At 39.0% G+C, this 14,374-nt stretch overlaps 1 protein-coding gene across 1 annotated transcript in view; it reads right to left on the reverse strand.

Moving 5' to 3' along the window:
- Nucleotides 1–14,374, reverse strand: part of LAMA3 (laminin subunit alpha 3) — a 249,900-nt gene that overhangs the window by 53,616 nt on the left and 181,910 nt on the right. Inside the window, 5 exon segments of the mRNA XM_038543644.1 lie at nucleotides 1,017–1,168; nucleotides 1,986–2,036; nucleotides 4,989–5,095; nucleotides 11,325–11,405; nucleotides 13,858–13,967. Coding sequence (XP_038399572.1) covers nucleotides 1,017–1,168; nucleotides 1,986–2,036; nucleotides 4,989–5,095; nucleotides 11,325–11,405; nucleotides 13,858–13,967 — 501 coding nt within the window.

The raw sequence follows: 14,374 nt of genomic DNA on the forward strand, positions 1-14,374 counted from the left end.
AAACAACACATTTCCAAGTAATTCAGGGGTCCAAGGTATGTCAGAAGGAAATTAGGAAATCTTTTGAATTGAATAAAAATGAAAGCACAACATTTCAAAATGTGTGGAATACAGCTAAAGTAGTGCTTTGGGGGAAATTCGTAGCAATTAAATGCTTATGTTAGAAACAGGAAAGGTTTGAATCAGTAAGATAAGCTTTCATCTTAAGAAACTAGAAAATGAATAGCTAATTAAACCCAAAGCAAGCAGAAGGAAGAAAAAATATGAATAATAGAAATCAATGGAATTGATAACAGAAAAGCAATGGAGAAAAATCAATGAAATAAGATAATTAAAATTGATAAACTTCTAGCCAGAATAATCAAGAAAAAAGGAGATAAAACATAAATAATATCAGGAATGCATGAGAGGGTGTTACTACAGATTTTGCAGGTATTAAAAGGATAATATAGAAAACTATGAATAATTTTAGGTCAATACATTTGGTAATTCAAATGAAATGAAAAAATTATTTGAAAAGCACAACTTACCAAATATCACTCAAGAAGAAATACATAACCCCAACAGTCCCATATCTATTTTTTAAAGGATTGAACTTATGATTTATTTTAAAACAAACAAACAAACAAATCTTCCAACAAAGAAAATCCCAGTCCCACATGGCTTCGCTGGAAAATTCCACCAAACATGTAAAGAATTAATGCCAATGTAATACAAACCTGTTTTTGATTCTTCTGAATGCAAGATACTTAGTTAAGGGCTCTAGAACAAAAATTAGCCCAGAAACATGCAGCAAATAAAGAATATTCACTTATAAGTATTAGTTTTGTATGTTCACTAGTACTTTCCAGCAGTAAAAACCTAGTCTCCATTTGGATCAGAGGAAGGAAAGCCCTGGGAGCCTTCAACAAAGTCAACCTCTTCCCATCTCCTGCTTGAAGGGTACTCATGCAGCATCCTATACACCAAGTAGCTTTTCTGGGCCTAGTATTGCACTGGGTGCATGGGGTATTTACCCTCAGGTCCTTGATCTGGGTCTCCAAGTGCTTCATCTGCTCCAGAGTGCCGGTGCTGGCACTCAGGCCCTGCAGCTGAGACTTGACTAGGTGGAGCTCATTGCCCATAGTAGCCAGGTCGTTCAAGAGTGTCATCACACAGCTGTCACAATCTGTAGGGGCCATAGTCAAAGGCAAATGTGCTGTGGCTGCAGCCACATGAATGCAAACAGAATACAAGGGCTGTACAGCCCGGTTAATGCGCATATATGTCATCACAGGTAAAAAAAAATTGCAATCCTAGACTTCTTAGGGAGGGATGCAGATTCTTCAAAAGAGAGACCTCTAGATAGGGAGCATTTTAAAAAGAAGTGGTGGGATGGGGGACATGGGTGAAGGGAGTCAAAAAGTACAAACTTCCAGTTACAAGATAAATAATTCCTGGGGATGTAACAATGCATAACGTGACTATAGTTAACAGCACTGTATGGTATATTTGGAAGTTGCTAAGACAGTCTGTCTTAAAAATTCTCATTACTAGAAAAAAAAATGTGTAACTATGGGAGGCTATTAACTAAACTTATTGTGATAATCATTTCACAATATATACAGATATCAAATCATTATGTTGCATACTTTAATGTCACATGTCAATTATATCTCAAAAAATTGGGAAACGTGATTGTATGCAACGTGTTACTTATTTTGTATGTGAAAAAAATAATAGTAAATAGCTTTTATTTATCAAGAGCTTGCTATTTGTCAGGCACTGTGATCAAAGATTTATCAGCATTTTGGAGAAACCAGGTCACTTGTCCAAGGTCATAAAGCTATAAGTTGACAGAGGCTGGTCTTGACCCTAGGAAGTCTTCCCCACACTTCCTCCCACCATTGCTTTCCCAGCCTGGAAAGTACATGTCCCAGCACAAGGCTCACATATCTCAAACTAAACCCCACAAGTCGGAAAGGACGGGGCCTTTGTTTTCTCACCATCACATTCTTCTGCTGGGCTGTCATCTTTGGGCTCTTGGTTTATGCAGTCTGAAAAGAAGGATAACCAAAGAAGATATTGTTATTAAACTTCCTCTTCACTACTTTTTAACTTGGCTTTCAGAAAAGATAGTTTGGGAAGATTTTAGTCACCCAAATATCCAACATCACTGGCTCTTCCCGTTCTCCCTTCTTTATCCATGCCATTGTTCTGGGAGCTTTCCCATCTCCCAATAGTCTTGCTACAGGAACTTCTCTTGTGACCTCCCTTACTGTATATTCAGTTTCTTCTCTACAAAGGGTCATGATATTCTTATCTAATTAAAATCCCAATTGTTAGTGTTAAGGCTTTCTTCATGTGATAGCTACCTATACAACTGTTGACATCTCTTCCCATGTCTTTCAAGAACATTCAATAAACATTGATTGAGCACTTTTGAGTGTCTACTGTGTGCCATGGTGTTGTGCCACATACAGGAAATATAAAGCTACTAAGACAAAAATCCCTGCTGTCCTGTAGTTTCCTGATCCCATGGGAGAAGCGGATAAATTACACAATAGTGTGACAGAAGCTAAGAGAGATATATGCACACACCTGCATGCCAATTACCACAGATATAAGCTAGATTTTGAGGTTTTCAACTGTAGTCAGGAAAGCCTACTGGTCATCCTTGGTCATTTTAACTCTTTCCATTTTTACTCTTTTTCTCATACCTTGCATTGTTACAATGAAATCCCTCTCCTTTCTCTCTAGAAAAATAAGCTAATTTCACCACAGGAAATTTTAAAGCTCAAATTTTCCTAGACATGCTACAAGGAAGCTTTCATGTTTTGTCTTCTCAGCAGCAGGCTATATTCCACACTTCACATATATATATATATGCATATATTTTAAACCACATTTACTTTTATTTGCAAAATAAATTATGTAAGTTCACTGTGGAAAATTTGGGAAAATCAGAAAAATAATATAAAAATATCACCCTTGATCCGACCACTCAAAGACAATATCTCCTTTCTATATATTTGTAGACATTTTAATTTATTATATATATATAATATATTACACATATATTATATATATAATAGGTTTTTTCTTACTCATCCTTTTTTTTAACTCATTTTTATGTGTATGTATCATTACATCACAATTTTCTCAATTAGACTATAAATGCCTTGGGGCCAGGAAACAGAGTTTCATTTTTTTCACAATCTCCTACAGCATCTCGAATATTCTAGGGGCGACCTGGTTCATGTGGATGATTGATCAGGGCAATTTTCTCAATAAGCTTGAGTTTTGACCACCAATAAATCTGTAGGTTATTAATTAAAAGAAAAAGAAAGAATAAAGAAGAGGGGAAAAAAGCTCACAGGAACAAAAAATCTCATGTGTGAGCATTTTCTTCCATTTGGGGAACACATAGTTACCATCCTCACTTCAGGTTGCTTTATTGTTGTTGTTGTTGTTGTTGTTGTTGTTGTTGTTGTTAGAGCAGGAAAAAGAGGATTGAAAATATATTCATCTCATGAATATGCTGTGTGTGATATTGAAGCTTCTCCTTGAATACCCACAGTCACAGTAGAAACTCATTTTCTCTAAAACAGTCTTTTTCATCTTAAAACCCCTGACACTTCTTCCTTAGGATGATTTCAAGTAGATCTTCTTCTCACTTTCACTCATTGTGTTCTACCCCTTATGCCATGTGGAACAAAACCAACCCTTCTCCCACACATCAGCCTTTCAAATATGTCCTTTCCAAGTCTTCTTTTTGTGGTTCAGGTTTGTAAATCCTCATGTGACATGGCTCCAAGTGTTTTTCAAAGTCTTACCATCTTTCTGAACAAACTGTAGCTTATCGATTATCTTCTAGATACATAAGCCTTACATGAGGACTTACGTGAGCAGTGTACCAGGGAAGGGCAGACCACCTGGTTTTAGACTTTAGAATTCATTGAAGATCATATGAGGTGTTCTATGGGCCACACTACTCTCTTGAGCCATATTGAATTTGCTGCTAAGACCTCAGTCTTTTTCACCTGTTGCTGCTAAGCCACATCTCACTTATCACACATATAATTTTATACCATTCAGCTATAGGATCACATGCTTATCCCTAACATAATGCTGTCTCGTTAGAATTAGCCCATTGTTTCAGGTTGTTGAGTCCCTTAAGTATTCTAAATGTGCCATAGCAGGCATTTTCTGCCTCTCCCAACTTTGAGCCATCTGAAAACTGCGTGGGCATGCCTTTTATATTTCCATTCAGGTCAACAGTGTTGAACAAGATGGAGTCAAGGATTAAGCTCCAGCATAGGTCAATAGATACCTCATTCTAGACTGATAATAATCCATTTAGTTTATACTCTTTTGGGAACAGTCACTTGACTCTGTCTAATACACACATTCCCAGTTTAGCTCATCCTGTCCATAACTATAAAATAAAAGATTTTATCTAAGGTTTGGCATTACATTATATCTGTGATGTTTTCTTGGTAAATCATGTTAAAATCCTCTGTCAAAGGAAGAAAACCATCTTCCCTTTTCTTCTAAATTGTTCCTAATGAACCCATACTAATTCCTAGTCATTGTCTTTTCTTTGGTATGTGAAATTCATCCCAGCTATACCAACCATATCATAGATATTTATTGCTATTTGAGAAAGAATATGCTGCTTCCTTCAGTTACACACATGAAGAAAACTGATGTGATGATAACCTTATAATGCCAAGGGAAATCTTAGCAAAATCACCAAAGTAGGAGTGGAGGTTATTTTGGCTATAATTAGTTGAGTTTTAAAACAATTTATCTTTTTAAAAAAAGCTTACTTGAAGTAAGTTATTTACCAAACTTTAAATACTACCTAAACATTCCCAAGGTTGTTAACAAAAACAATTTGTTAACTGGAATTGTTCATTATGCTTCCTGAAACCTTTGCCTGGGTTCCTCACCTGCTATTTTATACCAGATTGATAAATGTTAACACAGGTGTGAGTCCATCTTACCTCCAGTCAAAGGGTGACAACTGCTCAAATGACCGTTGCTGTTACAATTGCATGGTTGGCAGCTACCTCCAAACTTCTGGGGATTCCCGAAATATCCTGGTGCACATCTATCCAAAATAAAGAAGAAAAGGAGAAACACTTGAAGAACTCATCATTTGTTCCAACCAATTTTCTTCAGCTTCTAACTCCCTCTTATTGTAACCCTATGAGAGAGGAGGGCTGACATTGATTTGCAGGAATGAATGTGTCTCAATACAAAGACATTTATGGTTTGAATGAGAACAGAGAAAGTGGAAGGTGGTGGAACTTGCATCCTCCTCCTTGATACCAGGACAACAAAATCCTCAATCACCCCTGCAGCTGAATGGCAGATGAACAAAATGCACACAGATCCAGTGGTTGGACCGATATGGAAATCAGAGATAGATGAATTTTATGCAAAGTTATGTTCCTGAAGATATCATATAATTAAATGTTGCTTAATTTATGGCTAATTTCCTCAAAGAAAAATTTAAAGCAAAATTCATATAATTTAAAAATTTTTTCAAAAATGGGGATTTTATTAATATTTCCTAGCCTGCATAATTCATATTTGCACTACTTGCTACAGTGCTGTACTTAATGAGCTCAAGCAACTGAGAGCATTTACAGTGCCTACCCTTGGCTTGGAGCCTTTATTATTCCAGATAATTTAGTGATGAGAACTCAGTTCCTTATTTAAGTTAAAAGACATTTCCTTGATTTTGAGTTTCTATTTTTTTTTAAAAAACCAACAGAGGTGCCTGGGTGGCTCAATCAGTTCAGTGTCCACCTTCACTTCAGGTCATGATTTCAGCGTCCTGGGATTGAGCCCTGCATAGGGCTCCCTGCTCAGTGGGAACTTGCTTTTCCCTCTTCCTCTACCCCTCCCCCCACTTGTTCTCTCTCTCTCTCTCTCTCTTTCTCTCTCATTAATTGATAAAATCTTAAAAAACAAAACAGACACATGTTAATGTTTTTGGAATTGGGATGAAAACCAAAATATTTCTGTCTATTAGCAAAGTTCCACACCCACTCTATCTCCCCCAGATTGTCATTAACTTGATGTGTGTGTGGTGTCTTATCAGTGCAATTGACAGAATCAAGGGAATGTGGTATTTGACTCTCTTCCCCAAATTTAAGCTTTGCATCAAGGAACTAATTTATGTAGGCTTCACCAATGGATACATTGGTGATACAGTGCAAAGGACATGGGCTTTCAATCAGGAAGATCTGGCTGGATCCCTGCCCCTACCATGTGCTGTGTAACCCTGGGCTGTTAACCCTCCAAGCTTTAGTTCCTTAATCTTACTCCTGTCATGAGAATGTAAACTCCACAGGGGCATGGATTCTCTGGCTGATCAATTGCTAGTATCTGGGATAGTGCCTGGGCCCATATTAGGTGCGAGATAAGTCTATGCAGAGTGAATAAATGAATAATTGCACTAACAATACCTGTTTTGATACATGAATATGAGATAAAAATGTAGTGAGGAATCTAATACCATGCCTGAACATAATAGACACTCAATAAAAAGTAGTTACCATTTTAAGGCACGATGAAATATTCATGTATATATGCATCTATGTATAATTGGTATCACTTGGAATTATGACATTTCAGAGAGTAGACACGAAGCAGAAAACCCATGTATTCCTTAATTGCCAAGAAGGTAATTAAGCTGAGGTGGCTTATCTAAATCTACCAAGCCAGTTGGCATAAGGGTTTACTTTATGTGACTGGTCCTGTATTCTACTTAACAAACCATACTATGCAAAAGATCTGTGTTCCTTTTTAAAGTTTTTATTTATTTATTTGAAAAAGAGATGGAGCGAGAGTGATAGAGATAGCATGAAGAGGGGGAGGGGCATAGGGGGAGGAAGAAGCAGACTCCCCACTGAGCAGAAAACCTGACCCTGGGCTCGATCCCAGGACCCTGTGATCATGACCTGAGCTGAAGGCAGACACTCAACCGACTGAGCCACCCAGGTGCCCAAAGATCTATATTTTAAATACTTTATTTTTTGATGGCTTATCTATATCTAAACTTTCCATGTAAAAGATATATAATTATAAAATATTTCATATTAAAGTCATGTAAATATTCAGGAAGTTTGATTCCACTTCTTCCTTACTCTTGCAAAAAGCGTTATTTGCTGATCACGGAAACAACTGGTTCCCTTATTCTTATTTTAAGGTAGTGTCCAAACACAATGGACTGAAGTAAAATTTCCTGATTTCATAAATGGCATTGGGACAACAAATAAAGAGCAGAGAACATATTTGTCACCTGTGGCTCTGAGTGGCTGGGGGAGAAACGTGTCCCAGAGCAAGGTATGAGCTGGGAATCCTTTCCTACCTCATTCCTCAGATTGTCTGCTCCCTCCTCTGCCCTCCTGGCTCCTGCTTATATTTTTACTCTTCACCCTATACTGTCTTGTAGCTACCACCGCTGCATAGCCAACAACTAGAGCCAGAATGATGCCTGGCACAGAGTAGGTCCTCAATAAATGTTCAACAAATGAAAAAGTTTGACATTAATATAGCATTAACCTGTCGAAAAGTTTTTAAAAAAAATTTTAAGAAACACTAGTTTGCTTCCCTGAGACAGCAAATGTAACAAACATAAGTTGTGAGAACTGTTAATTAAGAATTTCTCTTTTCAAATCTGCTGCCTGCCAAGTGGATGTCTCAGCCAGTATGTTGCTGTTTTCTGCTTTATTGTTTGTGAAGAACCCTAAGGAGGATTACACTAGGACCCCTCTCCCAGGTGGGAGTCTCACAGCTTTTAAACCACAGAGTCCAGAAGAAACTTCCCAGTGCCCACCCACTCACCCATCTTTCCTGTCTCAGGACTGCTGCCCCTTCTGTCCATCACCCCCCAAGGTTGGTTGGAGGCCCCTCCTACAGCAGCCTGACTTAGCCCAGTTATATTCTCAGCCACTATTTTCACAGCTGGTTTGTATATCTGCCCATCACTAGACTGTAAAACCCTGAGGGCAGAGTCTGTGCTCCAGCTGCTAACATGTCTCTAGTGCTTAGCACAGTGCCAAACATACTAGGATCGCCATACATTTTTCATTGGCAGAAAGAATGAATAATAGATGTGAGGCATTTGTGGGCAACGTTGCTCTTGCTGAAATGGAAAACAGAAGAACCTTGAAATTGCTTCTTTTTACCACAAGACAGTGCCCAGCCCCTTAGCTGATGCTCAGTGATCCCCACAATAAGGCAGTTTGTGCCTTTCTCCCATGGCAAATATCTTTGAGGACCTTGCGTTTTCTTGCATGACTTCCCTGATTTGAGCCACCTTCCAACCCTACCTCTCTTGTCATCCCACCCTGTCCATCAAATATCCCAGATAACCCCAGGCCAGAGTGGACCTGCTTTCCTATGAAATCCAGCTGAATTAATTTTCTGTTTTTTTTTTTTTTTTCTAATTAGGCAACACTCTTCTAAAGTTTATCCAGGAAAATAAAATGTCAGAATGGCCAAGGAAAACATTTTATATAAGGGTTACGAAGGAAGCTTTGCTCAACCAAATATCAAAAAGCGCTTTATATTTTCAGAAATGACACAGAAATGATAATGGCACAAAGACCAAATAAAATGTACAGGAACAAGTCTAAGTTTATGGAGAAATTTTGTAGATGCACATTGACCTTTAGTGAATTTAACTACATGTACTCAACCAAAGAGAGAGGAGTGTGACAGTGTGAGAGGAAGAGAGGGAAAAACAACAGGAGTGTCTGTCCTCATTCACTCATGAGCACACATCCTGCGGTGAGTGTGACATGAGGGATGTGAATCTGCTAGTCCCCTAATCGGCCTACTTTCCTTGTGCCTCCCCTAGTGTGAACATCTCACCCTACTGAGTGTGGCTCTGGGATGCAGCCAAATACTACATGTATTTCATGCAACATGGGCCCTGGATTGTGGGGATGGAATACTGGGATAGTCAGAGTCACTTGGGCTCTGGCCAATTTTGGCTATCATGTTAACCCTAAATCTATCTGCCTTGTGAGAGGCCATGACACCCCCAAAAGGCTAGCTTCCAAATTTTCACCAACATGAAGAAATAAAACTATAGAAGTACTAAAAGTAGGGTGCCTGGGTGGCTCAGTTGGCTAAGAGTCTGCCTTCAGCTTCAGAATATGATCCCAAGGTCCTGGGATCAAGCCTCGCATTGAGCTCCCTGTTCCATGAGGATCCTGCTTCTCCCTCTGCCACTCTCTCTGCTTGTGCTCTGTCTCTCTCTCAAATAAGTAAAATCTTTTTTTAAAAAAATAAAAGTACTAAAAGAATGCATTAACATTTATATAACCTCCCTAAACATGACCCCATTGGCTGACTCCTGAGGAATACAGAGTAGAAACATATAACAAAATAGAAAACCAAAAAAACATACAAACAAAAAACAAACTGAAAAAAGTATCTGCAACATATAGTATGAAGGGCTCATTACCTTTAAAAGAATTTGTACAAACCAATAAAAAAACTGATAAAAGAACATTTCACTAGAAAAAAATGAGTAAAAGACCTAGAAAACAATCCCAAAAATAAGATCCACAAGTGGTCAATGAACACATGAAAAAGACTCCAATCTAATTATTAAACAAAGAAATGTAAATTAAAATGATACACAATGGTCTCCTACTAAACTGGCAGATATTTTAAAAATTGATCATTTCTAGTATTCACTGGCGGCAGCAGGTGCTCTTTTGCCACTGGTAGGACTAGAAATAAGTGTGACTTTTCTGGAGGGCAAACAGGCAAAATGAATCAAAAGCCTGAAAAATACACCTACCCTTTGATCCAAGGAATCTACTTCTATTAATTATATCTTGAGGATTTATACACACAAATATTTTGCTGCAAGGATTTACTTTTAGTGCTGCTTTGAATGGAAAACAGTGAAACTATCTCAAAGACTAGGAGGAGATTACAGAACTTCTTGGTTCTGACATGATGTTATCAGTGAATACTTTGCTGAAATGGAAAGACAGTGCTAGCCTTCTACTAGATGAGAAAACAAGTCAAAACAGAAAGCAAAACAACAATCTACTTTTGTTTTTAAGAAAACATCTGTGCACACAGAATGATCTGTAAGAATATGCAAGTTTCAGCTGGGGTTTTCTGTAAATAAAATGATTATAAGTAGGATTATATGTGAGCATGTACAAGTATAAAGGGCTACAAAGACGTGTAGTGGGCCTTACAGTTCTTTGCTCACCTGTATCACATCATTTTTAATAAAGATATGTATTGATTTTATGATAAAGTTATTCTAAATTTAAAAATATGCTGTCCATATGATTCATTTGCTACACTGTTACTTTTTCAAACATGTATGTGCCATCTTCCCAGGAAGACCGTAAGCAGTTTTTACAGCCCTTATAAATGCTTGGTAGTGTATAGTAGCTAATCATGAAAATCTGTTCCTGAATAACTAAAGCTTGGCTCTACTGTCCTTCATAATTAAGTTCATAGTTTCCATTCTGCAACACTTATTCTTTTGTTTCATTACTGAACATCCATTACATGAACAGTGCCACGGTAGGCAGCAGTGATTCAGAAATGAATGACACAGACTGTCCTGCAGGTGTTCATAATGTGTGGGATAGAGAGGGGATAATGTGTGGGTTTGGGGTGTGTGTGTGTGTGTGTGTGTGTGAATAAGAATATGTAGAGTTGTGGGTGGATGTCCTAGCAAGTAGGGATGTGTGGGGGGCAGGGATACACAGGGATACATATGTAGGGTGAGGAGTATGTAGGGATGAGTTTACATGGAGCTAGGACTAGGTAGGGATATGTGTGCCAATAAGGGCTATATAAGGATGCGTGTGTGGTGTGTGCGGGTATGTAGGGATCTGTATATGTGGCGTAGGGGTATGCAAGGAAGAATTTATATGGAGGTAGGGGTAAGTAAGGACATGTAGGGGGTAGAAGTATGTAGGGAAGTGGAGGGGGAGGGGCAGGTAGCAATACATAGGGGGAGGGGTATGAGAGTGTGCAGGTGGGTAGGAGTATGTAGGGACTATGATATGTGGGGTCTCATTCTCAAATTTCTGAAACATGTAAGAAACAAGAAAGACAAGGAGGTTAATGATTTATTAAGTGAGCAGTCTTGTATTTTTCCCTGGGGATCTTTTTCCAGCCTCGGTGAAACCAGCAGCCCCACCCAGCTCTGAGCCTCCACCCAGCACAGCCCCACCCACAGCCTGTGCCTGCTGCAGCCTGACTGCAGAGCCCACCCTCCCTGTGGGGTGAGGGGTGAGGGAGGGGTGGGGTGGGGTGGGGGGAGGGGCAGCACCTACCTTTCGCACTGTGTGCCTGTGTATCCGGGTTTGCAGGAGCACCTCACATTTCCCCCCGTCACAACACAGCCAGTGGCAAAACTTGAAAGAAGCCAGAAGAAAAGCCTCAGTAAAAACATAAATTGATAGGCTTCATGCTCATTATTATTATTATTATTATTTTATTTTATTTTTTTTGCCACAAAGCACTGACTTGGGTTAAGTGGAAACAGACACCAAGAGACTGGTTGCTTTCTATATGAAGAAAAATGTGTCCATCAAAACTTGTAGAGATGATAATGAGGTACTATTTCAGCTCACATTGGGCATATCTTGGTAAATAAGGACTGAAGACATTTATTTGGTTTTGTTTTTGGCTTCAAGAAATGCATTCCTTCACTTGAGACAGCAAAGTAACTCACTTCGGAAGAGATGATTACAACAGTATTTTTCTAGGAATAACAAGGAAGGAATAAAACAAGTCTAGGCAGAAAAAAAAAAAAAGAAAAAGAGTTCTGATTCTTCAAAAAATTTTTCTCCTTGTTTATTCTAGTTCCTTCATATTGGGCACATTATCTCCTAGGAAGCAAAGGGGTTGGGCAGGAGCTAAGGCACAGAGCATGCTTGCCCATCTAGATATTTTTGTGGGCACAATCATTGGTGATTTTTACATTTTTCAAATCAAGCTGTGGCATTCCAACTCTCATTCTTTTTGTTCTAAACTAGTGCATATTTGAGACGGATTTTTTTATTTTTTTATTTATTTATTTATTTATTTTTTTGGATTTTTTTAAATTAAGTGAGCAGATCATGAAAAAACTCTGTTGCCTTGAGAAAGGTCTATGAACATTACACTGAGCAAGTCCGAGGGAAAATAGCTCCATGTATCATTTGCTGATAAGAGAATTCTTATCTAGGAAGCTTCTGTAGTCTCATACATGGATAGAGTTATACTCCTAAAGGGACAGTTAGAAATTCGTCAACAGTATGAATATCGCCGGAGGGAGAATTCGATAAAAATAGTGTCTCATTGATAATCTGAGGAATGATGGTGAGTTACTTCAGTTGTATGGAAGCCAGAAGCCGCCCTTCATGATAACAACAGGCTTTGCAACCAAAGATGAAAAGCCTTCCCTGAACACCGGGTGAAAATCTTGTTTCTATTCCCTCTGGCTTCTGTTCCAACAAGTCTAGGCAGGTATCGAGTGATAAACCCCTTTGCAAATAAAGCCACAGGACTGGGCAAGTTTAAGGGGTATCAAATACACAGAGAGCAAAACAGGGTGACATTTCTAATATGCATCTTCAGAAAAGCCACATCTGGGCAGTGACTTCTGGTAACGTGGCCAATCTCTCGGATCCTGGACTGACATCAATCAGCCTTGTGGCCTGCACTGTGCCTGAGCTAGTGCACTGCTTATATTCCTATAGGTATCTTCTAGATCTTCAAATCAACTCTTGCTTCCTCTGGTTATGTGTGATATTTTGCTTGGACCCACAACGAACGTGTCACGACGAGCAGGAATAGGGCAAGGTACCAAGGCCAAATAGAATATGAATTACCATGAAATATATAAGTGGCAGGTTGCTACCTACGTTATGCATCTGCTGTGCTGGAGTCTGAATGATAACTCAGGTCACATCGCTGGCCTGTGGCTTCCGTCACATTGAGGATAAATCGCAGTGCCTTACTAGAGCCTCCAGGGTCCTTAGGATCTGAACCCTGGGTGCCCCACCTACCGGGCCTCCTGGCCCTCTCCCCCAACACTGTGCTCCAGCCACCTCCTTATTCCACAAACACATCAGCACAGGGGTGGTCTCTTGCCTTTTCCTTCCCTCAGACCCTCATTGCTAAGATATTGCCCCACTGACTCCATCTCATCATTCCCTAGTCCATGCCCAAAAAACTCTCCTACTCCTCTGTAAAGAGTCTGCTCACTCGCTACCAGTTGATAACCCTGTTATCAACTGCATAGTCCATCTCCATCTGAAATTATGCATGTTTATTTGTGCATTTATTTCCTGAGGGTGACAATGGCCCCTGCCCACATTCTCCAGGTGAATCCTGATGAGATCAGACTGCCTGATTGCTAGTCTTCTTTACTATAGTTGCCCTAGCACCTAGAGAAGGCTAACCCCTAGCTCCGAATTGGTCTCTCAGTAAATAATGTTTAACCATTGTATGAAGAGTGAAAGGAAAGAGGAAAAGGAAAAACACTCAAGTGTACACTTAGAAAAACTGTTCTTGTTTGTTTTGCTTTTGTTTTGCATTTTTGTCTGTTCTTTTAAAAATATAACTGCTTGATTGAGATATAATTCACAAACCATACCACTTGCCCATTTCAAGTATTCAATTAAATGGCTTTTAATAGGTTTACAGAGTTGAACCAACCATTAGCATGATCAATTTTAGAACATTTCCATCACCCCAAAAAAGAAATCCCATACCCTTAGCAGTTGCTTCCCATATCCTTCCACTCTCCAACCCCAGTCCCAGGCAACCACCCAATGACTTCCAGTCTCTACAGATTATTTGAGAGCTCCCATACTGTACCTGTTTGAATGAGGACACGGGCAGACACTACAGGATCCGTGGATGGTGTTCCTATAGTGACCCTCTTTGCAGCGCTCACAGTGTTCTCCAGCTGTGTTGTGCTGGCAGTTCTTGGGACAGATGAGCATACAATTAATAGCAGCTGATTACATTTATTATTATTAAGATCATTATTATCTTCACCACTTACACAATTATAACTCAAGTCTTCTGACTCTGTACGGTGATGTCAGTTCACTGATGGTATATTTTTCCTGTCTATTTAATTATTGTTGGTACTAAAAAAAAAATGTAAGTGCCCTTCCATCAACTATTTGATGCTTAATATCAGGAGGATGAAATGGAGGAAGACCAGTTGGATCCAAACTCAATCCAATATTTCATAGCTGTGCTATCCTGGGCAAGAATCTTCACCTTTTGAGCCTCAGTATCTTTCATAAATCACTTTTATTGGTGTATGATTTATGCATAATTCTACTATTTTTAAGATGTATGGTTGGAATGATACCCACTTTCC

This window comes from Canis lupus, chromosome 7 (genome assembly GCF_011100685.1).
Source record: "Canis lupus familiaris isolate Mischka breed German Shepherd chromosome 7, alternate assembly UU_Cfam_GSD_1.0, whole genome shotgun sequence".
Taxonomy (NCBI): Eukaryota; Metazoa; Chordata; class Mammalia; order Carnivora; family Canidae; genus Canis; species Canis lupus.